Source organism: Cyprinus carpio, chromosome A17, assembly GCF_018340385.1.
Source record: "Cyprinus carpio isolate SPL01 chromosome A17, ASM1834038v1, whole genome shotgun sequence".
Lineage (NCBI taxonomy): Eukaryota > Metazoa > Chordata > Actinopteri > Cypriniformes > Cyprinidae > Cyprinus > Cyprinus carpio.
The window spans coordinates 24,579,899-24,605,868 of NC_056588.1; the positions used below are offsets into that span (position 1 = coordinate 24,579,899).

General features: G+C 40.4%; 1 protein-coding gene across 1 annotated transcript in view; it reads right to left on the minus strand.

The window, feature by feature from the left end:
• The window catches only part of LOC109074177 (myelin transcription factor 1-like protein), a 102,241-nt gene that overhangs the window by 23,960 nt on the left and 52,311 nt on the right, over positions 1–25,970 (minus strand). Inside the window, exons 4-5 of the mRNA XM_042774583.1 lie at positions 9,777–10,195; positions 812–1,431 (exon numbers count right to left, since the gene is read on the minus strand). Of these exons, the coding sequence (XP_042630517.1) occupies positions 812–1,431; positions 9,777–10,195 (1,039 nt within the window). The remainder of the gene's footprint in view (positions 1–811; positions 1,432–9,776; positions 10,196–25,970) is intronic.

Below are 25,970 nucleotides of genomic sequence, written 5' to 3' on the forward strand. Positions count from 1 at the left end.
GTAAAAACACAGTATTATAATAAGTCATTATAATCAGTAGTTATGTCCCCACTGGAAAAAAATAAATAATGATAAATAAAGAACATTTCTGGAACTTTATGAAAGACCAGATAACTTTGAATTAATGTTCTAGTAATCTTATTGACAGACACCTACATTCAGGGATGGACTGGGAGTAAAAAAACTGCCCTGGATTTTCTCCCAAATAGGCTCACCACAACAACAAACAGTCGCTACTATCTTCTACATCGGTGTAACCTCATGAGCTGCAGGGTTTAATTTGGTTTTGTTTGTGTATGATTTTTTTTTTGTTTTATTTTATGTTTTAGCCGTGATTCCCATCCACTTACATTATAAGACTGATAGACTGCAATGGTTTGAGCTAAAAATCTTGGTTTGGCTTCTACTGAAGAAACAAAGTCACCTACATCTTGGATGCACTGGGGGTAAGCAGATAAACATCAAATGTTCATTTTTGGGTGAACTATCCCTTTAAAGTAGCCCAATTCTGCAGGAAAACTGCAGACTTGGCAACACTGTTTCTTATAAGCAAAAATAGATTGCATTAGCGCCCCCTTTTGTCGCTCATCAACCACTTAATCTGACACTTTTTCTTTGATGATGAACCAGGCCAACGGCCTTCTCCAGAACGTCCAGATGGCCAGTCTGCCCCTGCCTACTTTCATAACTTTGAGAGAACATTGCCAGAACATTCACCAAAGCTCTGAAAACATTCCTTTTTAGCTGGGTTAAAGTGCACTGGCTATTGGTCAAGAAAAAGAAAAAAAAAAAACACAAAACAAATCCCTACCTGCTGGTTATTGTGGAACCGCTCGGTTGGCTTGGTCTCACTTAGCTTGCGCGCCAAGTCAAAGCACTGGTTGCGAAGACACTCCAAACTGCTTAGACAAACTTCCTCATCGCTCTTCTCTGCCATCTGGCCATTACTGGTGGGTTTACCACAGTTACCACTTACTCCATTACCCGTGGATCCATTTCCGTTGATGTAACCACAGTCCGTGTTCTCGCTCCCATCGTCCTGAAAAGGCTTTTCATGGAGGTTTTCTGAGAGCGTGACTCCATGACCCTGCGCCAGGAGCTTTAAAGAGTCCACAGTCTCCCTAACCACATCACTGTTGACGTCTAGACTCAGTTCACCTTTCCTTGAGGTCTCCTCATCCTCATCTTCTTCATCCTCTTCATCTTCTTCTTCCTCTTCCTCCTCCTCTTCCTCTTCTGCGCTGTTTGAAGAGTTGCTGTTCATCTCGGACTCAGTCATGGCCCGGTAAGCGGCATCCTCTGCAATCTTGCCCAGATTAAGCAGAGATTTGGCCACCAGTTCATCGTAGTTGTCATATTCATCGTTGTTGTTGTTGTCTTTCTCCATGGAGGGGCTTGTCCTGCTGGAACTGCAATTCATACGGTCACTCTCTGTGAACGACAAACAAATGTTGTTATACCAGCTGTAGCAGCTAAATAGATAACTCTTGGTTCAATTGCGTTGTCCAAAACAAAGTTTCATTCCACACCTAACCACTTGTTTTACTCTGAACCACCTTTGCATCATGGTCATAACCACCTCAAGGCTCCAATATACAAATTTTCCATTGTTTCTACTATAAAGCGGGTGTCCAGTGAGTTACAGTATGTGTTACGAACATCTGACCTCAACAAACTTAACAGAGGAAATGAACCAGAGAAGATTTCCACGTCAAAGAGGGTGGATCCCCAGAGCCACACCTACTTATTACATCATCACAACAGACCAATGGGGTTCAAAGGTGTTAACCAGCCAAAGCAAACTTTTCCAGAAATTTTGCTTCGGCAAGATGCTTTAAATTCCTAAAGTGAACTCCAAACAAACTTCATTTCGGCCTGATGTTATTCAAAATTACATAACACCTGTTCATTCTTTGAATTCGTTTAAAGTATATCTTAGACATTAGACATTGTTTTCCTAAATAATTAGAAATGGCCAAACTGGCCCTCACGATATTTTATATTCTTGATGCTGCTCTGTTTGTTGTTAGGATGACAAAAAGTTAGATTTTTAGGTTGTTCACTTGTCAATGTCAAACTATTTGAGATGGCCAATCAAATCAAGGTGAGCTTAGTGTTTATAGAAGTCAGTGCAATGCTTCAGCTTTAACAGTAAAAGAGTATAAGTAGTACGACAAAAGTAGCTTAACAATTTATATTTGACAACTGTTTAACTATAGAAATGTTAAACTGTAATATAGGGATGCAAACTATTTTTAAAAAAATCAAATTTGTCAAATATAGGCTAAATCATTTACTTAATGAATATAATTAATGACTTAATGTGACAAGACAACAAACATTTTGCCATTTTGTGTTTTTGACATATTAGGCATTCAAATTAGAGTGTGTGCAATTACTATTTGCAAATAGTTCAAAGTAATTATTTTACCAAAAAAAAAAAAAAAAAAAAAAAAAAAAAAAAAAAAAAAAAAAAAAAAAAATCCCATTCCTTTTCTACTACTGCTCTTCTTCTTCATTATCCTAAATCAAATCAAATCAAATACATTACCTTACTTTACTGAAGTAAATTAAATTTGTTCATTTCCTTTCTTACTAAAGTTTTTGCACATTCAGTGTAATTCTCAAAATTGAACATTGAGCAAACAGTGTGGTACTTGAGTCCTTCTGCCACAGATGCACTGCAGTGGCAGGAATTGAGCAAGAACAAAACAGAAAAAAGTCTCAAATAATCAAACCTTTGCAAAGACCCTCCCCCCCTTAGTTACTGTTGCTATGTCCAACAAGCCATAGCGCTCTCATGCCACACATCATTTTCTCATGCAGTGAAAAATATATTGCAGAGCAAAGAGGACAATGACAATACGCCGACAGACAACACAGAGAAGGTTATTTCTGGTAAGAAACAAAGTCTCCAATGTCTTCAAATTTGGTAATTTTTAGGAAATTCAAACAATAAATAAAATTTTTGTGGCTCTTTAATGTGTCGTGACAGATCACTGTAGAGCCACAGTTCAAGCCGCACATGAACCAATCATTTATTTCTCTTTTTCTAGTTATAGCACAAAATAAACATGAATGAACATCATAAAGGAATCTTTCAACAACGTAAAGACGTCAGTTCACACCATTTTTCAAGTTAAAGTCCACCAACGTAAATCTACTCTCCTGTTTGGTTTGTTTGTTGGACAAAATGGCAGATTCTGCGATCAGATTGGCCAGATCGCCTGTCAATCAAACTCCCGGCGAAGGATCAAGTTCACAAAAAAATGGCAATGGGTTCAGTGAAAAATGCTAAAAATGCTTTTGTTTCAGCTGATGCATTTTACAACATTAACACTATTTTTGCAGAAAAAAAAAAAACTGCCGACAGAAGAGCTAATATTAGTAATGCATATTAATTCCATCTAATTATTTTCACAGTATTTAAGTGTGCTAATGTCATTAGCTTAGTTTCATGTTAGCAATAGAATGCTGGTCAAGTGCAAACTGTGCAGTGCTTGACTGGCTGTTAATGAAGCTGTGCCTGTGAAGAGCGAAATCAGTTCCTTATAAGGTTCTAATTAAATTAACACTGTCGACAACTGTTCATGCAGTCAGCTCACTAGGTTTTGAGACAAAGCCAATATCTTAGGTAAGAAAACACAGCACAGAAAACAGGGTTAATGCCAATACATGTGGGAGTTTGATAGTTAATTAGACTAGAAGGCTCTGTCAGGTCTGATTGCAGAGCATTGTCCTGCCATGTGCGTCTGGCTGAGCTGTCTGAAGTGGATGAGACATGTCTGAGACACATCTCATGCCTACTCCCTGATTTAGCAGACATCCACAGACCACCAGAACCGACCCACCAAAACCGAAACAATTGGTAGGCAACAATGCTGTCCCATTAATCAGACAACATGCTTCAGGTCTAGATATACAAGAATGTCTGTATTACTATATATAATAAAGATTTTCTCAACAGTATTGATTTTGTGATAATGACATTGGCTAGTTAGTTTAGTACTTACCTTAAACCATATAACACAGTCATTGCACACAAGATAATGTGATTATTTGTAAATAATAATAATGATTATTATTACAATATGTGATTTATTATAAAGCATACAGAGTCATACTACCAGAATTTCCTTTTGAAATGAAAATCTTTAAATTTACATTTTTATAATATTTTTAATCTATTGTTTAAGTATAATTATTGTGTTAAAATTATACTCGTTAGCCTTGAATTTTTTTAATAAATGACTGAGAATATGAATTCTACATTTTCTGTGATAGGGCTGACATATTGTATGTGCATGTTAGGATTAGTAGCAATAAATAACCCAATACTTTCACAGTATTTAGGATTTTGGGGTAATAATTTAAGAACCAATTTGTTGTTCAAATTAATTAATGAAAAAAATATTCTTCTAAATTAGTTTCCTTAAAGTTTTGTAACTTTTTGAAACAATCAGACCGTTGGTAATATTTGAGAGCTTTGGTGCACTTCAAATCTCACCTTCAGTAGGCTGTGTGTGGGTCAATGAACTGAGCACCTCTGTTTTGAGACGGCTGTTTTTAGCCTGACACTGAAGGTCACAGCAAAATCATCCAACTGCACCTCAAATTACGGTGACCTTCTTCCGAATATGCCAAATTACCTCCCCTAGCCCTCTGGAGGCTGAAATACTCACTTCACATTCAGCTCTGGTTTTGTTTCTAAACCCAAAAATAAAACATTCTGGTGCCAGATTAACCTTTTAAGGCCTACTGTATCATATTTGATATGCTAATTTCTAAGGCCTTCTGTCACCTGATTGATAGTTAATCCTTTTTTAGCAAGTAAATTGTGTTTTTTCTTTTTAGTTTAATTTAGCTTACGCTTCATGTAAATCTTTACTGATTTTCAAAAAGTAAACACAATAACTTTGATACTATTAGTAATATTTCCAGATGAACACTTACTAGACTGAAGCAGCTCAGCTTTACCTGATTCTCCAGACATCATTTTTTTTTAGAAAAATCAGTGAGTCTCAAATATGATCATCAGGCTTTTGAGAACCTTTGTTTGTTCTTCTCTCAATCATCATTGTATTATATGTTTTGATCATTTAAATATCATATTACTAAGACATTATTGGAGATATAGAGTGATGAGTTATATTTACACTACCAGTCAAAAGTTTTTGAACAGTAAGATTTTTTATGTTTTTTAAAGAATTCTCTTCTGTTCACCAAGCCTGCATTTATTTGATCAGAAATACAAAAAAAGGAGTATTGTGAAATAATTTAATATTTAAAATAACTGCTTTGTATTTGAATATATTTTAAAATGTAATTTATTTCTGTGATCAAAGCTGAATTTTCAGCATCATTACTCCAGTCGTCAGTGTCACATGATCTTTCATTCTATGCTGATTTGCTGCTCAAAAAAACATTTATAATAATAACAACAACAACAACAACAACAACAACAACAACAATAATAATTATTATTATTATTTATATTTAAAACAGTTGAGTACATTTTTATTTTTATTTTTTTGGATTCTTTGATGAATAAAAAGATCCAAAGATCCGCATTTATCTGAAATAAAAAGCTTTTGCAACATTATACACTATAACATTCAAAGGCTTAGAGTCAGTGTATACACACACACACACACACACACACACACACACACACACACACACACACACACACACACACACACACACACACACACACACACACCATACAGACTTTATTAAAGAGTTTGCTGATTTTACATCCGAGTTAGTACTGGCTGCAGATAAAGTTTTAATTGTTGGTGATTTTAATATCCATGTTGATAATGAAAAAGATGCATTGGGATCAGCATTTATAGACATTCTGAACTCTATTGGGGTTAGACAACACGTCTCAGGACCTACTCATTGTCAAAATCATACTCTAGATTTAATACTGTCACATGGAATTGATGTTGATGGTGTTGAAATTATGCAGCCAATCGATGATATCTCAGATCATTATTTAGTTTTGTGCAAATTTCATATAGCTAAAACTGTAAATTCTACTTCTTGTTACAAGTATGGTAGAACCATCACTTCTACCACAAAAGACTGCTTTGTAAGTAATCTTCCTGATGTATCCCAATTCCTTAGCATATCCAAAACCTCAGAAAAACTTGATGATGTAACAGAAACTATGGACTCTCTCTTTTCTAGAATTTTATAGTTGCTCCTTTACGCTTAAGGAAGGTTAAGGAAAACAGTCTGACACCGTAGTATAATGAGCACACTCGCACCCTAAAGAGAGCAGCCCGGAAAATGGAGCGCAGCTGGAGGAAAACAAAACTAGAGGTATTTCATATTGCTTGGAGGGAAAGTAACCTATCTTACAGAAAAGCATTAAAAATTGCTAAATCTGATTACTTTTCATCTCTTTTAGAAGCAAAACAAACATAACCCCAGGTATTTATTCAATACAGTGGCTAAATTAACGAAAAATAAAAAATCAACAAGTGTTGACATTTCCCAACATCACAGCAGTAATGACTTTATGAACTACTTTACTTCTAAAATCGATACTATTAGAAATAAACAACATTAACCATGCAGCCGTCAGCTACAGTATCACATCAGACAGTGCACTATAGATCCCCTGAGGAACAGTTCCACTCATTCTCTACTATAGGAGAGGAAGAATTGTATAAACTTGTTAAATCATCTAAACCAACAACATGTATGTTAGACCCTATTCCATCTAAGCTCCTAAAAGAGGTGCTTCCAGAAGTCATAGATCCTCTTCTGACTATTATTAATTCCTCATTGTTATTAGGATATGTCCCCAAAACCTTCAAACTGGCTGTTATTAAGCCTCTCATCAAAAAAACCACAATTTGACCCCAAAGAACTAGTTAATTATAGACCGATCTCGAATCTCCCTTTTCTGTCCAAGATACTAGAAAAGGTAGTGTCCTCACAACTATGTTCCTTCTTAGAGAAAAATGGCATCTGTGAGGATTTCCAGTCAGGATTTAGACCGTATCATAGTACTGAGACTGCTCTCCTTAGAGTTACAAATGACCTGCTCTTATCATCTGATCATGGTTGTATCTCTCTATTAGTGCTATTGGATCTTAGCGCTGTGTTCGACACTATTGACCACACTATTCTTTTGCATAGACTAGAAAAACTTTGTTGGCATTAATGAAATGCATTAGCATGGTTTAAATCGTACTTATATGACCGCCATCAATTCGTAGCAGTGAATGAAGAGGTATCATATCGTTCACAAGTGCAGCATGGAGTACCTCAAGGCTCAGTACTAGGGCCGTTACTCTTCACACTTTGCATGTTACCCTTGGGAAATATCATCAGGAAACACGGTGTTAGCTTTCACTGTTATGCTGATGATACTCAGCTCTATATTTCTTCACGGCCCGGCGAAACATACCAATCTGAAAAACTAACGGAATGCATAGTCGATATAAAAAAACTGAATGACGAGTAATTCCTTACTGCTAAATTCTGAAAAAACAGAGGTGTTAATTATAGGACCTAAAAGCTCTGCATGTAAGGACCTAGAATGCTGTCAAAGATTTGATGGCTGCTCTGTCAATTCTTCGTCATCAGTTAGGAACCTAGGTGTGCTATTTGATAGCAACCTTTCCTTAGAAAGCCACATTTTTTTCCATCTCAAAAATATATCTAAATTACGGCCTATGCTCTCAATGTCAAATGCAGAAATGTTAATCCATGCGTTTATGACCTCAAGGTTAGATTATTGTAATGCTCTATTGGGTGGTTGTTCTGCATGCTTAGTAAACAAACTCCAGCTAGTCCAAAATGCAGCAGCTAGAGTTCTTACTAGAACCAGGAAGTATGATCATATTAGCCCGGTCCTGTCAACACTGCACTGGCTCCCTATCAAACATCGTATAGATTTTAAAATCTTGCTTATTACTTATAAAGCCCTGAATGGTTTAGCACCTCAGTATTTGAACGAGCTCTTGTTACATTATAGTCCTCTACGTCCGCTGCGTTCTCAAAACTCTGGCAATTTGATAATACCTAGAATATCTAAGTCAACTGCGGGCGGCAGATCCTTCTCCTATTTAGCGCCCAAACTCTGGAATAAACTATCTAACATTGTTCGGGAGGCAGACACACTCTTGCAGTTTAAATCTAGATTAAAGACCCATCTCTTTAACCTGGCTTACACATAACATACTAATACACTTCTAATATCCAAATCCATTAAAGGATTTTTAGGCTGCATTAATTAGGTAAACCGGAACCGGGAACATTTCCCATAACACCTGATTTACTTGCTACATCATTAGAAGAATGGCATCTACGCTAATATTAGTCTGTTTCTCTCTTATTCTGAGGTCACCGTAGCCAACCAGATCCAGTCTGTATCCAAGTCAGAGGGTCACTGCAGTCACCCGGATCCAGTATGTATCCAGCCCAGATGGTGGATCAGCACCTAGAAAGGACCTCTACAGCCCTGAAAGACAGCGGAGAACAGGACAACTAGAGCCACAGATACAGATCCCCTGTAAAGACCTCGTCTCAGACGACCACCGGGACAAGACCACAGGAAACAGATGATTCTTCTGCACAATCTGACTTTGCTGCAGCCTGGAATTGAACTGCTGGTTTCGAACTGCCCCCCCCGACTGAGCCTGGTTTCTCCCAAAGTTTTTTCTCCATTCTGTCACCGATGGAGTTTTGGTTCCTTGCCGCTGTCGCCTCTGGCTTGCTTAGTTGGGGGACACTTCATTTACAGCGATATCGTTGACTTGATTGCAAATTATTGCACATATAATATTTAAACTGAACCTGAGCTGCATGATGACATCACTGAATTCAATGATGAACTGCCTTTAACTGTCATTTTGCATTATTGACACACTGTTTTCCTAATTAATGTTGTTCAGTTGCTTTGACACAATCTTTTTAGCGCTATATAAATAAAGGTGACTTGGCACACACACACACACACACACACACACACACACACACACACACACACACACACACACATTTATTTAGCAAGGATGCTTTAAATTGATCAAAAGTGATGATAAAGACATTTAAATTAACATAATAATAATAAAAAAAAAAAAAAAAAAAAAAAAAAAAAAAAATAATAAATATTTTTTCAGAACAAAAAAAGAATATTTGAATGATTTCTGAAGGATCATGTGACACTGAAGTCTGGAGTAATGATTCTAAAAAATCAGCTTTGAAATCAAAGGAATAAATAACATTTTAAAATATATTGAAATATAAAGCAGTTATTTTAAATGGTAAAAATATCTCACAATATTACTGCTTTTGCTGTGAAAAAAAACATTAATAATCTTACTGTTGAAAAACTTTTGACCGGTAGTGTGTATAATTTTATGTATGTAGTCCATAATACTGGTATAAATATATAAAGTATGAGTCCATAATACTGGTAAAATATTCATTGATTTTAAACCTCCTTGAGATTAGCATCTCTACCATAATACAAACTCTACCACAATTCATGACCTCCCAACAGTTTTGGCCTCTGAATAATGTTGAGATGTTTTTCCTCCTTGAGTATGAGCTCCGTATCATACTACACTGTATAAAGTGATAATCTGCAATTGCTAAAGAGCGTTTTACCTGAGTTAACTCATTAAAAATAGTTTTTTTTTTTTTTTTTTTGCTTAGTTTTTTTTTGTATGAATTAAAGTATTTCATATGTCAGGTCAAATTACTGTATAATAAATCAAATGTCCATCTTTTGTGGATTTATTCAAACTCACCTATTCCTTGAATTTGCTCCTCATCTTCTTGCTCATCTTCCTCCACCTCATCCTCTTCTTCATCATCCTCCCCCTCTCTTTCCTCTTCTTCCTCATCTTCCTCCACCACTTCCTCTTCTTCCTGCTCCACCTCTTCTTCTTCTCCATTAATCACTTCTACCTCTTCCTGTTCATATTGGTCCTCGTTGTCTGTATATTCCTCTTCCGCTTCCTCTTCATCTTCCTTTTCCTCTTCCTCCTCCTCCTCCTCCTCCTCTTCCTCATCTTTTTCATCCATCTCCTCAATTTTGTGCTTGTTATAGCATTTCTCCATTGACTTGTGGTCTACGACTGTTAGAAAGACCTTCCTCTTGGGCGAGGGCTCCAGGGCATGACTCTCCAGGGGTTTTCTCTTCTTGGCGACAGGACAGCCATACACACTGGACATGGAGAGATAAGAAAAAGGCAATTAACAAGCTGGCTTGTGATTTGCCGGGCTTTAGCACAGTCCATTGTGCTCAAGACCAGGCTACATCATTTACGCCGCACAGGCTGAAGGAGTTTTGAATTGGGACAAATACAGCAGGCTGCATGCCAAATCATTTATGGGTTACACTAGTAGTGGAACAATCAATAGACCTTAGTCAGGGTAGACGCCATTTTTAACTTGCAGTGAATGACAACAAGACCATAAGGCATATTATGCTCATTTACAAGTCAATAATTTGATTTTGGGGGTCTGCTAGAACACATTTACATGACTTAAAGTTTAATAAAAACATTATTTTTCCTCATGCTGCAGCACATTTTTTCACCTTGAACTCTGTTTTAGTTCCTGTATCTTAAAATCCCACCTTTGTTAGAAATGTAAAGCTCCTTAACATAAGTTTATATATATATAATAAGTTTCAGCTCAGAGGCTTAATTAAGCAGCTGTAAACATTTTAATCTACTGGATATAGAGTCAGTATTGGAAGTTCATACAATATTTTTTGGCCTTACAGCAAAAAAAAAAAAAAAAAAAAAAAAAAAAAAACCAAGGCAGGACTACAACTGATGCATTTCAGGGAAGAGGTTTCTGTAGATATTAACTCTATATATGTCGACTTTATGCTTTGTAACTTATTTATAAGCACAAACAGCTATATTACACATTAAATGTAGTAGCGTGTTTAGTATGGAGACAGATTAGTCTCAAATATAATTCACGCAAAAAACACGATTCACACATGCGTAGACAATTTCACATGCATGAAACCTAATTCACGTACACACAAAAAAAATTCACGTGCGTGAAAAAAAAAATATATTCACAAAAAGAAATTCACATGCGCAAAATAAAATTATATATTCATAAAATACATTTCACAAATGCAAAACACATTTCGTAGATATACAACTGTGCACAAAAAACCTTTGAATGTTTAAAAATGTACGAGTGTCTGAATGTACAAATCGTCATTTACTACGAATCCAATTCGGATTTGTGTGTGTGTGTTTTTTTGAGACTTTCCTGGCAAGAGCTCTCTTCCCACGTGGGTCTGTCGTACTTTAGCCAATCAGATGCGAGCTTAACCATTCAACCAATCATATCATAAGCCACCGAGAGTGCATTCAAGGAGCACAATTCTGCGCACCTTTTGCGCAATACGGATTAATTAGAACGGAAATTAAGCCTTTACTTTAGTAATCCCATAGACAGTAAAAGAAATGGACACAGCGACCCAATTGGAACTCAATTGAGACAAGTGAAGCCCATTTTTAGCGATTTTTAGAACTTCCGTTTCTGACGCGCAGACTCAAAACTAAGCTTGATGACGCCAGCAACCTGTCTGACAGATGTAAATCTTCTAGTAGCTGTGCGTCCAAACTGCCATCGTTAATCTTGCAGAGACTGCGAGCTTGAGCGGGGAGTTCTTTGGCGTGAGTGAGCAGGAGTAAGTATTCTGATTAATTATTTTGTATAGTATTTTAAAATGTAACGCCAGGGCTTCTATGGGCTTCTCTCTTGACGTCTCCCCGATTGCCTGCGAGCTTCTGATGCACTCTCAGTGGCTTATGATATGATTAGTTGAATAGTAAGCTCGCATCTGATTGGCTAAAGAGTACGACAGACCCACGTGGGAAGAGAGCTCTGCCAGGAAAGTCTCAAAAACACACACACACAAATCCGAGTGGATTCGTAGTAAATGACGATTTGTACATTCAGACACTCGTACATTTTAAACATTCAAAGGTTTTTGTGCACAGTTGTATATCTACGAATTGTGTTTTGCATTTGTGAAATGTATTTTATGAATATATAATTTTATTTTGCGCATGTGAATTGCTTTTTGTGAATATATTTTTGTTTTCACACACGTGAATTTTTTTTGTGTGTACGTGGATTAGGTTTCATGCATGTGAAATTGTTTATGCATGTGTGAATCGTGTTTTTTGCGTGAATTATATTTGAGATTAATCTGTCTCCATAGTTTAGGCACAATGCAAACCACACAATTGTGTGTCTACCGAGGGGGACCACGATAGCGATGCCCCCCCCCCCATACTATTAACAGCCCAGAATTTGTGTGAGTTTTAACTTTGTTTCAATCAGCTAAAGAGTCCCCATGACTTTACACAACAGCACAACCTGCTAAACCGATTATATGACTGACCATCTACTGACCATTACTTTTTTTATATTATTTTTAAATTCAATATTACATTTACAGTAAATATACTGAATAGAATCCATAATATATATATACAATGCAGATTTGTATTTTTGTATTTTAAAAAGTCTAGAGTTTTTTCATATGCATGTTAATTTATTTGAATAAATCTGATTTCTAATAGGTAGCAATTCACTTCATGATAAATATTGTGAAATACAGTAGAATAATATTGAATAATAATTCCAACCAGTCTATACAATAGGTTGTGTTCAATTCCTGTCCATTAAATCACAAATGCCCTGGTACATTTATCAGTCAAGTACTCTCTCTCTCTCTCTCTCTCTCTCTCTCTCTCTCTCTCTCTCTTTCTCTCTCTCACACACACACACACACACACAACACCTTGCAGCTGTGAGATTAAGAGGTGATTAATTGCATTTTATACCTTCAGCAAATATATATTTTATAGATCCTTTCAGCAGCAGGAGTAGGTGTATTGATCCAGTGGTCAGACCAGTAGACATAAGTCCTTTTCATTTGACCCAGGGAGAGTGAGTAACAACCAATTTCCAATTTCCAAAATCCTGTCATTACTTATTCAACCCCATGTTGTTCCAAACCTGTATGAGTTTCTTTCTTCTGCTGAACACAAAAGAAGATATTTTGAAGAATGTTGGAACTCATACAAACTCATACAGGTTTGGAAAAACTTGAAGGTGAGTTGAATGTTAATTTTTCAGGAGGTCTGTCCATTTTTCTATCTATATATCCTTCTATCCATCCATCCATCCATCCATCCATCCATCCAGGGGGAGTGAATAACCAGTGCTCTCTTTCACCCTCAATACCACGACTGAGGTGAGACCCTTGAGCAAGACACCGAACCCCCAACTGCTCCCCGGGCGCCACAGCAATTTGGCTACCAACTGCTCCAGGTGTGAGTTCTTTCTATCCATCCATCAATCAATTATTGTTCTATCCATCCATCATCAGACATCTTTCTATCCATCCATCCATCCATCCATCCATCCATCAATCCATCCATCAGTCGTCTTTCTATCCATCCATCCATCCATCCATCCATCCATCTATCGGTCTACATATCTATGCATCTATCAGTTCATCCATCCATCCATCCATATTTTTTCCATTAGCAGTCATCTTTCAATCCATCCATCCATCCCTCCCTCCATCCATCTTTCTATCTATCCATCCATCAGTCATCTTTCTACCTATCCATCCATGAATCATCTTTCCACCCATCCATCCATCCATCCATCCATCCATAATTTTTCCATCTATCCATCAATCAATAATCTTTCAATCCATCCATCCATCATCAGTCATATTTCTATTCTTGCATCCATCATATATCCATTCATCCATCCATCCATCCATCCATCCATCATCTTTCATCCATCCATCCATCTACAATATTTCCATTTATCCATTTGTTCATCCATCTATCAGTCAGTCATCTTTCAATTCATCCATCCATCAAGCATCATCATCATCTGTTGTCTTTCAATTCATCCATCCATCCATCCATCCATCCATCCATCCATCCATCCTTCCTTCCATCCTTCCTTCCATCTGTCCATCCACCCAATCATCTTTCTATCTGTCCATCCAGTTATATTTCAATCCATCCATCAATCAATCATCTTTCTGTCCATACATCCATTATATTTCTATCCATCAATACATCCATCCATCAGTCATCTTTCTACCACTCAATCCATGAATCATCTTTCCACTCATTCATCAATCTATCTATCCATCCATCCATCCCTCCATCTGTCACCTTTCCATTTATCTATCTATATGTCTACATGTCTATGTACTGTATCTATAAGTCCATCCATCCAAAAACCTTTTCCAAAGCACCACCAATTCCACCACATGTATCTTCTCTCCCTACCACAGAAAGACACACATTTTACCCAGCCTCTTCACACTGACAGGCAGCACAGCTCAGGTGCAAATTAACCAGTGTCCATCTGTCAGCCGTCTAGCTGATTGGCAGGTTCCATCTCCCTAGAATGTAAGTTTATTGGGCTGACCCTTCCAACAGGGCATTATTTCATTTGGGAGACCACGACCGGCAACTCATTCCAGGGCTCACATCACGCAAGGCACTCCGGCTGTCCAGGGATGACTCCTCCGTGCCGTCATCAATAGTGCTTGTGACCAAACATTGCAAAAGCACATTAAAATGCCACTCATCCTGTCCGATGGCCTTCCACATAAATCAGGTGCCATTCCCCACAGGCCTGGTGTGAGTGGTCAGGCAGACAGCAAGAGAGAAAGGTGGTGCCAGAGTATGCTAGTGGTGCGACGGGTTATAACCTATCTGTCTTATCACGTTCATGTCAGTCATATAAGGGGGAATTTAGTCCTTGCTGCACATGCAGCCTTCAAAGATGCATTGAACAGCCTGAGAACTAAACGGACATAATGAATGTTGCATCAAGGTATTCATGATTTCTAACAAATTCAGTCAATGTGGGATGACGTGAGAAGGACAGAATCCTGTTTTATTTCTTATTACACGGCTGTCAGGAATCCTTGGCTCAATTCAATCCCATCATTCTGTGCTCAAATGTGTAAGGCATAATGTACAGTCAGCTGGTTACTACTGCAAAACAAACTCTGCTATGTTGCATTGACATCCTAAACATCCTATTGTTGTTGTGAGAGTGAGATACAGTGTAAGGACATATTTTTGAGAAAAAAAGGGCAAATGGTACTTGCATAAAAGTATGAGCAAGTCTATTAAAGTATGATACAGATCATATAATACAAAATTCAGGAAACCTCATCTTGTACCTTTTATTTTAATACCAACAGCTTCTTCCTTGGTAGAACTATATATTTTGTTCTCTCATATTCTCCTGTACAAGGGTGAAGTATTTTTCTGAGTCAACCCCTAATGATGATATATAGCTTGTAGGGGTGTGAATTTTTGGGTAGAAAGAGAATAATTTCAATTCACAATTCATAGTTTTCAATTCGAATCAGGAAGAATTTTTGAAAATTCAATGATTCAATTTGATCCAATGCAAGTCACAATAAGATTTGATTCAGTTTGATTAATGATTCTAAGTCAATCTAAAGATTCTAATTTTAAGTAAATTCATAGAATCGTGTACAGTAAATTATCCTAATGTGGCTTGGGTAAGAAAAAGACAAATACAGACTGTTTATTGCACCAAGCAACCTGAAAGTAAGCACATTAAATGTGTACATAAGGTTCTTTGAAATATAACTAAGAATGCAATGTGCATTATTCTATAACAGACATTTTTTTTAAGATTGTTTCAGTCATTTTCTCAGTGCATTGATTACACCTTTAAGAGTCCTTTGATTGATTTGCTGCTGAAGGAAAAGCTCTTAATGAAGATCACACAATATACAATAGTGAAAAGAGACACAGCGAGTATACCTGAAGGACTCTAACAAATTGCTTCCTAAAGTCAAATGCTTAGTAATTAACTGAAGCCTATTACAGCTTCAGCTGGTCATTGGCATTAGGTGCATAGCTCTGCGTGTTTGATGTGATGAGAATGGAGACAGGACGTTAGAATGAAAGATTTGTGAAATATATGCATGTTCTGACTGCTATAAAAGCATCTCTCGCTGTGCCACTACACTGCGATCTATATGCTCGAGTGGCAAGAGTGCCGTCGCCATGGTGATCTCCAGCTCAAATCCAAGTGGGATTTGCCATCTTGGCAGGCAGACAACGAGGAAGCCAGCAGGTTTGATTGAAATACAAGAGGATGGAGAGAGGCAGAGAGGTAAAGAGAACCATAACATTAGGTCTTACAAAACTCTGCTACAAAATGACTCAAACACAAAAGCTAAAAGAAACAAGTGTCCTCATACTGAGCGTACATATCAGTGCTTCTGTACCATTAAAAAAGCTTTCAGAGAATGGTTAAGGTCAGTGAAGGTTCTTTCAGCAACCAACCTGGCCGAATGCATCTAAAAGCACTTTATCATACTCACCTCTCTTTGAACTGCAGCACATTGGCTATTCACAAAAAACTGCATAAAGACTGCATAGAAATGCTGAGGTTTTTTTTAAAAGGAAACAGAATTCTATTCAGTCTGATTTGGGTATCAGTGCTGGAAAACAGTTGCACCTGCACACTGGAAACATTTCATGTGGTGTAATACATCAGTGTACATTTGGCCCCCAAAAGCATTGTAAACACACTTGTATTTATATTATCTAGTGCCCATGGGATGGTGTATGTGAGCACCAAGTGTGTTCATAACATGTGGTCCGATTTTAATCCACAAGGGACAGACCACTGGAAAAAGAGAAAAATCTCTTATCAAAAGTGATTCAGGCTACATCAAACGTGATTCACAGTTCCCACAGTTTTTTTTTTTTTTTTTCATGAATTGTAGTTATTTATTTCAATCATGACAGCTTTCTGAATAGTTTTAGCATGCTAATGGCTATGACAATATATTTGGTCTAAGATATGCTGCTGCTGCGGCTGCTGCTGCATAAATAGGCATCATAAATACCATGACAGATTTAGACAGGTGGTGCTGGCGGAAGTGGAGGGTTTCAGAGGAAATATCACACTGCAGCCGAAATATCCGCTCACAGCAAACACCGAACCAGAATATTTAAATGTTGAACAAGCAGTCTCATTGGCTGTAGAATCTACTGAGCCGAATCAGCTTGTGCCTTGTAGTAAATGACTTGATTGCTAGCAGATTGTATGTGTAACGAAGAATAACTCGACTTGGGATCCATTTGCAAGCTTTTATTTGAACACTCGTAGTCGTACAGGCGAAGGGTCAGGATCAGCAAACACAGTGTCACAGGAATATCAGAATCGTAGTCAATACCAAGCAGTGGGTCGGGGTAACAAGAAATTATCACAGTCCGTATAACAATCAGGGTTCAAGGTAGGCAGCAAAGGTTCACAGGTCGATAAACAACAGAGGTAGGCAACTGGGAAAACAAGACAGGGTAAAACGCTCAGAAATGTTAGCCGTGGCAGTAACAAGACCTCGCAAAGAGGTGATGCAAGGGTCTGGCTTATATGGCAGTCTCTGATAGGGAACACCTGGCCGGTGATCAGTCCAAGGTACGGGGCTTATGGGTAATGTAGTCAGTATCAGTGTACGTGAGTGTTTGGATGCATGTAAGTGTCAGTATTCGGGTGATGGTGCCCTCTGCTGGCCACTGGAGGGACTCACGGGGTTTCGTATCCGTGACAGAGCCCCCTCCCTGCGAACGCCTCCTGGCGTGAGGTGGAGGACGACGTCGGGGTCTACCTCGAGGTCGAGGGGCCGGTTTCTCTGGATGTTCTCTATGAAAATCTGTGGTTAAGTTGGGGTCAAGAATGTCCTCGGCATTGACCCAGGAACGTTCCTCTGGACCGTACCCCTCCCAGTCAACCAAGTATTGGAGGACTCGTCCCCGACGTCTCGAATCAAGCAGCTCTCGCACCTGATAGGTCTCCTCGCTCTCCACCTGAACCGGTTGGGGACTCTGCTCACGGGACCTCCCCTCGCCCTCCTCCTCAGGGGCAGCAGTGGGCTTGAGCAATGACATGTGGAAAGTGGGAGAAATACGATATGCGTTAGGCAAAGCAAGGTGGAATGAAACAGGTGTGATTTGTTGTGTGATTTTGAATGGACCCACGTACCTTGGACTTAACTTTCGGCATGGCAATTTCATCCGAAGGTCTCTGGTGGACAGCCAGACCCATTGACCAGGTTGGAAAGTGTGTCCAGGGCGTCGACGACGGTCGGCCTGTTCCTTCAGGCGCCATACAGCTTGTTGTAGGTGTACGTGGGCTTGATTCCATGTGTCCTCGCTTCGTTGAAGCCAGTCAGTTACAGCGGGAGAACATTGGTGGGTTCACCTGACCAGGGAAACATGGGTGGTTGGTACCCTAGAATGCATTTGAAGGGGGTGATCCCGGTGGATGGCTTGATCAGGGAGTTCTGTGCATATTCGGCCCATAGGAGAAAACGAGACCAGTCCTCTTGATGGGAGCTGCAGTAGGAGCGGAGGAACCGAGTGAGCTCCTGGTTGAGGCGTTCCACTTGACCGTTGGCCTCGGGGTGATAACCAGACGTGAGACTTACGTTGACCCCCTAGAGCTTGAAAGAAATCCTTCCATAAACGAGAGGTGAATTGAGGACCTCTATCCGAAACGATGTCGTCAGGTATGCCGTAAAACCTAAACACCCAATTACACAGGAGTTCGGCGGTCTGAAGAGCAGTGGGGAGTTTGGGTAGAGGAATGAGGCGACATGCTTTCGAGAATCGATCGATGATTGTGAGTATGACCGTGTTTCCTTGGGATAGGGGTAAGTCTGTGATGAAGTCTATGGCAAGGTGTGACCAGGGTCGTTGTGGGATAGGAAGAGGTTGAAGGAGTCCAGCTGGTAGTTGACGAGGGGTTTTGTGCATGTTACACGTCTGACAGTTCTGAATGAATTTAATAGTGTCGGGGTTGATTGTTTCCCACCAGAAGCGGTTCTTGAGGAGATGGAGTGTGGCTGTGATGCCGGGGTGACCAGAGGCAGGAAGACAGTGGATATGATCCAGGACTTGATCACGGTAGGGGGCAGGTACGTAGGTTTTTATCCGGTGGACAGGTGGCTTGTGGTGCTTCTTGTGAATTGTGCTGTTCTATTAGGGTCATTATATCCCACTGGATGGGAGCAACCACCACCTGGAAGGGCAAGATGCGTTCGGGGGTTGAGATGGAGGGGTCGTCATCATGGATACGTGACAAAGCATCGGCTTTAGTATTCTTGGAACCTGGGCGATATGTGACATTGAACTGAAACCGGGAGAAGAACAAGGACCATCTGGCTTGGCGTGGGTTGAGTCTTTTGGCAGAGCGTAGGTATTCCAGATTTTTATGATCCGTAAAGACGGTGAAAGGATGAATAGCCCCTTCGAGCCAATGTCTCCACTCTTCAAACGCTGCTTTCATGGCTAACAGTTCTCTGTCTCCCACATCATAATTCCTCTCCGCCGGGTTGAGCTTGCGGGAGTAGAAAGCACAGGGATGAAGTTTCTCCTGAGGGCCTGGTCGCTGTGAGAGAACGGCCCCAATGCCAGTATTAGATGCGTCAACTTCGACTAAGAAGGGGAGAGAAGGGTCAGGGTGATGCAGGATAGGAGCGGTGACAAAAGCGTTCCTTTAATTCCTTAAAGGCTTGACGGGGGGCCTCGGACCAGGTGAGACGATGTGTACCTTTTTTGATCATAGAAGTGAGAGGACTGACGACTGTACTGAAATTTCTGATGAAGCGTCTGTAGAAATTGGCAAACCCCAGGAACCGTTGTAGCTCCTTGAGAGTCTGAGGCTCTGGCCACTTGAGTACAGCAGAGACCTTACTGTCATCCATGGCAACTCCCCCCGGACTGATGACATAACCCAGGAAGGTAGTGGATGTAGTGTGAAACTCACACTTCTCGGCTTTGGCGTACAGTTGATGTTCGATGAGGCGCTGTAGCACAGTTCTGACTTGTTGAATATGATCCTGTAGGGTATTGGAGTAGATAAGGATATCGTCAATGCAGACCACAACAAACTTGTTCAGCATGTCCCTGAAGACATCATTAATGAAAGCCTGGAAGATGGACGGACTATTGACCAGTCCAAACGGCATAACCCGGTATTCATAGTGCCCGTTGGTTGTAGAAAAGGCCGTCTTCCATTCGTCACCCTCTCTGATGCGAATCAGGTTGTAAGCACAGCGTAAGTCAAGTTTGGTGTAGTATTGAGCAGTGCGAAGTTGTTCTAATGCAGCTGGAACCAGGGGAAGGGGATAACGGTACTTCACCGTGATCTCCTTGAGACCACGGTAATCAATGCAGGGTCTCAGACTGCCGTCTTTCTTCTTGACGAAGAAGAAAGCCAGCGGATGCCGGGGAAGTGGAAGGACGTATGAAGCCTTTTTCCAACTCTTCCTTGATGTATTTAGTCATGGCTTCGGATTCTGGGAGTGACAGTGGAAACACACGACCTTTGGGTGGATTGTGACCTGGTAGGAGATCAATAGCACAGTCATGGGGTCGATGAGATGGTAATGTGTTTGCTTGGGTTTTGCTGAATGCTGCCTTGAGATCGTGATATTCCACTGGTAGATTGGGAACCTCGGATGACTCCTCGTTAATCACCAACGAGTGCACTGGGAGAGGAGAAATGGTAGATAGACATTTTGTTTGACATTTAGTGCTCCACTTTAATATCTGACCTTCCCTCCATGATACTAGTGGATCGTGCAGTCTCAGCCATGGTAGTCCCAGAATTATGGGTGTATTAGACGTGGGCAGAACGTAGAACTGAATGACCTCCTGGTGCAGTAAACCGGTTTTGTCATGGAGAGACTTTGAGTAAGATGAGTGATGATACCAGTTCCCAGGGGACGACCATCTATGGTAGCTACAGACAGAGAGTTAGCACAGGGTATTAATGATACTTTGTTTGTTCTTGCAAACTCAGCTGACATGAACTTCCCAGCCGCTCCAGAACCCAGTAAAGCAAATGTGGTCACTTGAACGTTGTTAATGGTTAGTTTCAGGGGTACAATCACACAGTTTACAGGATGGAGAGAGTGTAAGGATTCACTCACCAATTTGGACGAGACAGATGAGGGACGTGAAGGACAGCTGGCTCGTTGATGACCTGGGGATCCACAATACAGACATAGACGATTTGCCAAGCGACGATTCCTTTCTTCAGATGAGAGATGATAGGAATTAACTTGCATAGGTTCAGGGTCTTCAACAGACTGAACTGCTTTAATGGCAGTGCTGACACGAGAACGGGGTTTACGTGAACGTTGCAGATTGTCAATTGCTATTGTCAGTTCGATGAAATCATTCAAACTTTTCCCCTCATCTCGACATGCCAGTTCAGTTTGTAATTCATGACTTAAATCTTTCCGAAACAGAACTTTTAAGGTGTCACTCACCCAGGTCGTTTGTGCTGCCAGTGTGCGGAAGTTCATAGCATACTCAGCAGCTGAAGATTTCCCTTGAGAGAGCTCTAGCAAGCGTTCACCAGCGCTCTTTCCCTCCTTGGGATGATCGAAAACCTCACGGAAGCGTGTGAGGAAATCATTGAAGGAGGAGAAAGATGACCCATCCATGCGCCATACAGCGGTAATCCAGTCAAGAGCCCTTCCGGTTAACAAAGAGCAAACAAAGGCAATCTTACCGTTGTCAGTGGAATAGAGCATGGGTTGTTGTTCCACAAACAGCGAACATTGAAGTAAGAAGCCTTTACATTTATTAGGGTCACCGTCGAACTTCTCAGGAAACGCCAGTCGTGGGTTAATCTGAGAGGGCGTGGGAACCGCATGTGTAATGGCGGCCGCTGGTGGCGCGGGTGTTGTGACAACAGGACTGTGGAGATTCTGAATAGCTTTCACCAATTCCTCCGTGACGGCGGTAAGGACGATTTAACTGTTGCTGATTAGCAGCGATCTGACTTGCCTGAGCTGCCAGGTTGGTGCAGAGATGTTCATATACTGCTGGATCTTGTCCTGGCGAGGTCTTCTGTAACGAAGAATAACTCGACTTGGGATCCATTTGCAAGCTTTTATTTGAACACTCGTAGTCGTACAGGCGAAGGGTCAGGATCAGCAAACACAGTGTCACAGGAATATCAGAATCGTAGTCAATACCAAGCAGTGGGTCGGGGTAACAAGCAATTATCACAGTCCGTATAACAATCAGGGTTCAAGGTAGGCAGCAAAGGTTCACAGGTCGATAAACAACAGAGGTAGGCAACTGGGAAAACAAGACAGGGTAAAATGCTCAGAAATGTTAGCCGTGGCAGTAACAAGACCTCGCAAAGAGGTGATGCAAGGGTCTGGCTTATATGGCAGTCTCTGATAGGGAACACCTGGCCGGTGATCAGTCCAAGGTACGGGGCTTATGGGTAATGTAGTCAGTATCAGTGTACGTGAGTGTTTGGATGCATGTAAGTGTCAGTATTCGGGTGATGGTGCCCTCTGCTGGCCACTGGAGGGACTCACGGGGTTCGTATCCGTGACAGTATGTAAAGGATCTATCAGCTTGTGCCATTTAGAGTTTCATGACTAAGCCAGATATTTAAATAAACACTAGCTTATGTGCACCACCAGCAATTCTGGTCATTGGCCTTCTAATTAAATTGACTGCTTATTTTTAACCATATGTACTCAGTCTTAGCAATGATAAGTAAGTAAAAGTGTATTATGTAAAAGTATCTAGTCAAATTTGAAACAAGTGGATTTATTTAGATTTATTTACACATACACAAGGTGTAGGTGCCTCGGGGGTGCTCAAGTCCCTTGAGATCTCAAGTTATTATTTGAGAAAAATTTTTTTACAAGCACATGACATACAAGTAAACAAATCAAATATTTCATAATTTAGTAAATGTTTTTATTTTTAAATTATTTATTTTAATTTAGCATTTTTATGATTTAATAATTATTTGCTTTTCATGAACCCTAGTTAATATTTATACCTAAATTTAAGATTAGTTTTGAAATGTATATAAAATTTCCAACCATTGGGATTAAATAATTTTAAACACAATAAACTTAATAAAGTGACTTAATATGATCAGGGCTGGTTCTAGATATATGCAGACCCCCAACCCCCAATAAAAAGCACTTGAAACAAATATGATTCCTAACCTTTTTATTTATAAAACATTTCATTTAAAAGTTTGTATATTTTTTCTTATACAGTACTGGTCAAAAGTTTGGACACTTTATTATTATTATTTTATGTTATTTGAAAGAAGTCTCTTATGCTCATCAAGTCTGGATTTATTTGATCAAAAATACAGAAAAAAAAAAAAACTAATATTGTGAAATATTATTACAATTTTAAATAATGGTTTTCTATTTTACTGTACATTAAAATATAATCTATCTCTGTGATGCATAGCTGAATTTTCAGCATCATTACTCAAGTCTCCAGTGTCCCATGATCCTTCAAAAATCATTCTAATATGCTGATTTATTATAAATGTTAGAAACATGGGGGAAGTCAGTGGCCATGGTTCGAGTCTCGGACCGGCAATACCACGACTGAGGTGCCCTTGAGCAAAGCACCGAACCCCCATCTGCTCCCCGGGCGCCGCAGCATAAATGGCTGCCCACTGCTCCGGGTGTGTGTTCACGGTGTGTGTTCAATGCTGTGTGTGTGCACTTTGGATGGGTTAAATGCGGAGCACAAATTCTGAGTATGGGTCACCATACTGTGCTGTATGTCACATCACTTTCAAACAGTTGTGCTGCTTAATATTTATTTTATAACCTGTGATACTTTTTTCAAGATTAAAAAATGATTAATGATTAAAAAGTTGTTTAAGCCTATTATAACAATTCAAGTCTTTACTATCACTTTTTATCAATTTAACATGTCCTTGCTGAACATTACTGTGGATTTTTTTTTCTGTATTTTTGATCATATAAATGCAGGCTTGACGAGCATATGAGACTTCTTTCAAAAACATTAAAAATAGCAATGTGTCCTAACTTTTGACTGATACTTTATGTACATATTAATCAAACTTTATGTAAGGTAATCTCTCTTTTTTGTTGTTGTTGAGGATTTTATTATAGCCACATTATTATTATTATCATTATTATTGATTTGCAGCAATTTGTTCTGTAATTGATTCACAGTTCCTGAAAACCACTTCAGTAAATGAATATGAGTGCATTTATCTCCCCTACATCCCCATTTATTCAATATCGACTACAGATATTAATATTAACCATTTGATATTATGTATTGCATTATCTTAAATATGCACCACATACATAAATCAAGTGGAAGTGAAAGACGATCTGTCAGGATTCTGGACTATTCTGTGTCGTGTTTTGCCCTTGTTTCTGTTCGCGTTTTTCCTTATTTGGTCATGTTCCTGTCCTAGTTTAGTTATTAGTCATTTTGTACACCTGTGTTCCCCTGATTGCCCTGTGCCTTGAGTCTGTGCTGTCTGTCTTTGTCTGAGATTGTATGTCAGCCCTGGTGTTACCTGTGCTCCCGTCTGCCCCGTGAATTTCCTTGGATGTTGGATTAAAAGGACTATTGTGTTTGTTTACACCTTGTCTCCTCGTTTTTCGCTCCTCGAATTAATGAAGTGTGACAGAATCTCAGACCAAATAACAGTTTATTGCGGGTTTTGCATCCATTTTGTTCCAGTTTTTCTCTCAGTGTTTTTGTTTACGTTGTGTGCCCCAATGGATCCCCCCCTTCGTCCTGAATACATCCTTTTCCTGCTGGAGCAGGGGGATAAATCACTAGAGGGTCATACCAGACTGTTTTTGGCAATTGGCAATTCTCACCACCTATCCGGACGATGCACTCTGCTTGTTCTATGATGACAGCCTCAACATTGCGTGTAGAGTGCTGTCATCTGAATATGGCCCTTGAGCGGAATTCGCCGCCTTTGTGGAGTGGACACTGGCGAGAGAGTGAGAGTGAGCAGAGTATGGCGCGGCATAAGTGCCAAAACGAAGAGGAGAGGGCTCCAGTCCCTGAATCCCATTCAGAGAGCCCTCCAGTGCCCGCTCCTAGAATGCGTCCTCAAGTGTCCGCTTCTCCTGGGCTAAATCCTGTTCCGATGTTCAGCCTAGAGAGGGCTCATGATCCGAAATGTGTAGCCCCGAATGTCTGGACGCTCACGAGTAACTCCTGCCTCCTCCACTGATGTCATCTGGCAGCCCCTCTGCTCACCCTCAGCCCACCATCTGTGCTGTGCGAGCTCCGCGGGACTGCCATCCTCCAGCGTCGCCGTGGCTGTAGTCTCCCTTGACTCCGCCTCAAAGGCCTGGGTTTCGCCTCAGCCCGTTGACCCGTCGGCTCCACCATGGCGCCAAGCTCCTTCCTCTCCGCCGTGGCCCGGCAGTCCACAAACTCCACCAGGCTCCCTCGTCCCTACAGCTCTGGCTTGGTCTGGCGTCTACCATCCATGGGACTCCACTCCTTTGGCTTCGCCTCATCCCTCCAGCTCTGTCAGGCTCCTTCATCCCCTCGGCTCCACCTCAATCCTCTGTCGCTCTGGTTCCACCACGGCCTCCCGGATCCAGATCTTTGCGTCAGTCGCCGGTGCCATTGGCTCCGCCTAGGACCTCCGGATCCTCCTAGTCGCCCTGGCTCATCGGCTCTCCGTCTCCTCCTCGGGCTCCTCCCTCCATCGGCTCCACCGTGGGCCGTCATTATGGCTGTGGCCTGGGTCCAGCTGTACTCCTCCTGCTCCAAGCCGCTCCTGTCTCCTCCCTGGTTCCGTCCTCCATCATCTCCTCCCTGGACTCTGTCTGCCGGCCCCCTCCCAGGTGTCTCTTTAGTTCCTACCCATTTCCCCCCCTCTGTTGTTCTACGGTGCGAGGACGTACTTTCCGGGAGGGGGGTGATATGTCAGGATTCTGGACTATTCTGTGTCGTGTTTTGCCCTTTTTTCTGTTCCTGTTTTTCCTTATTTGGTCATGTTCCTGTCCTAGTTTAATTAATTAGTACACCTGTGTTCCCCTGATTGCCCTGTGTTTATAA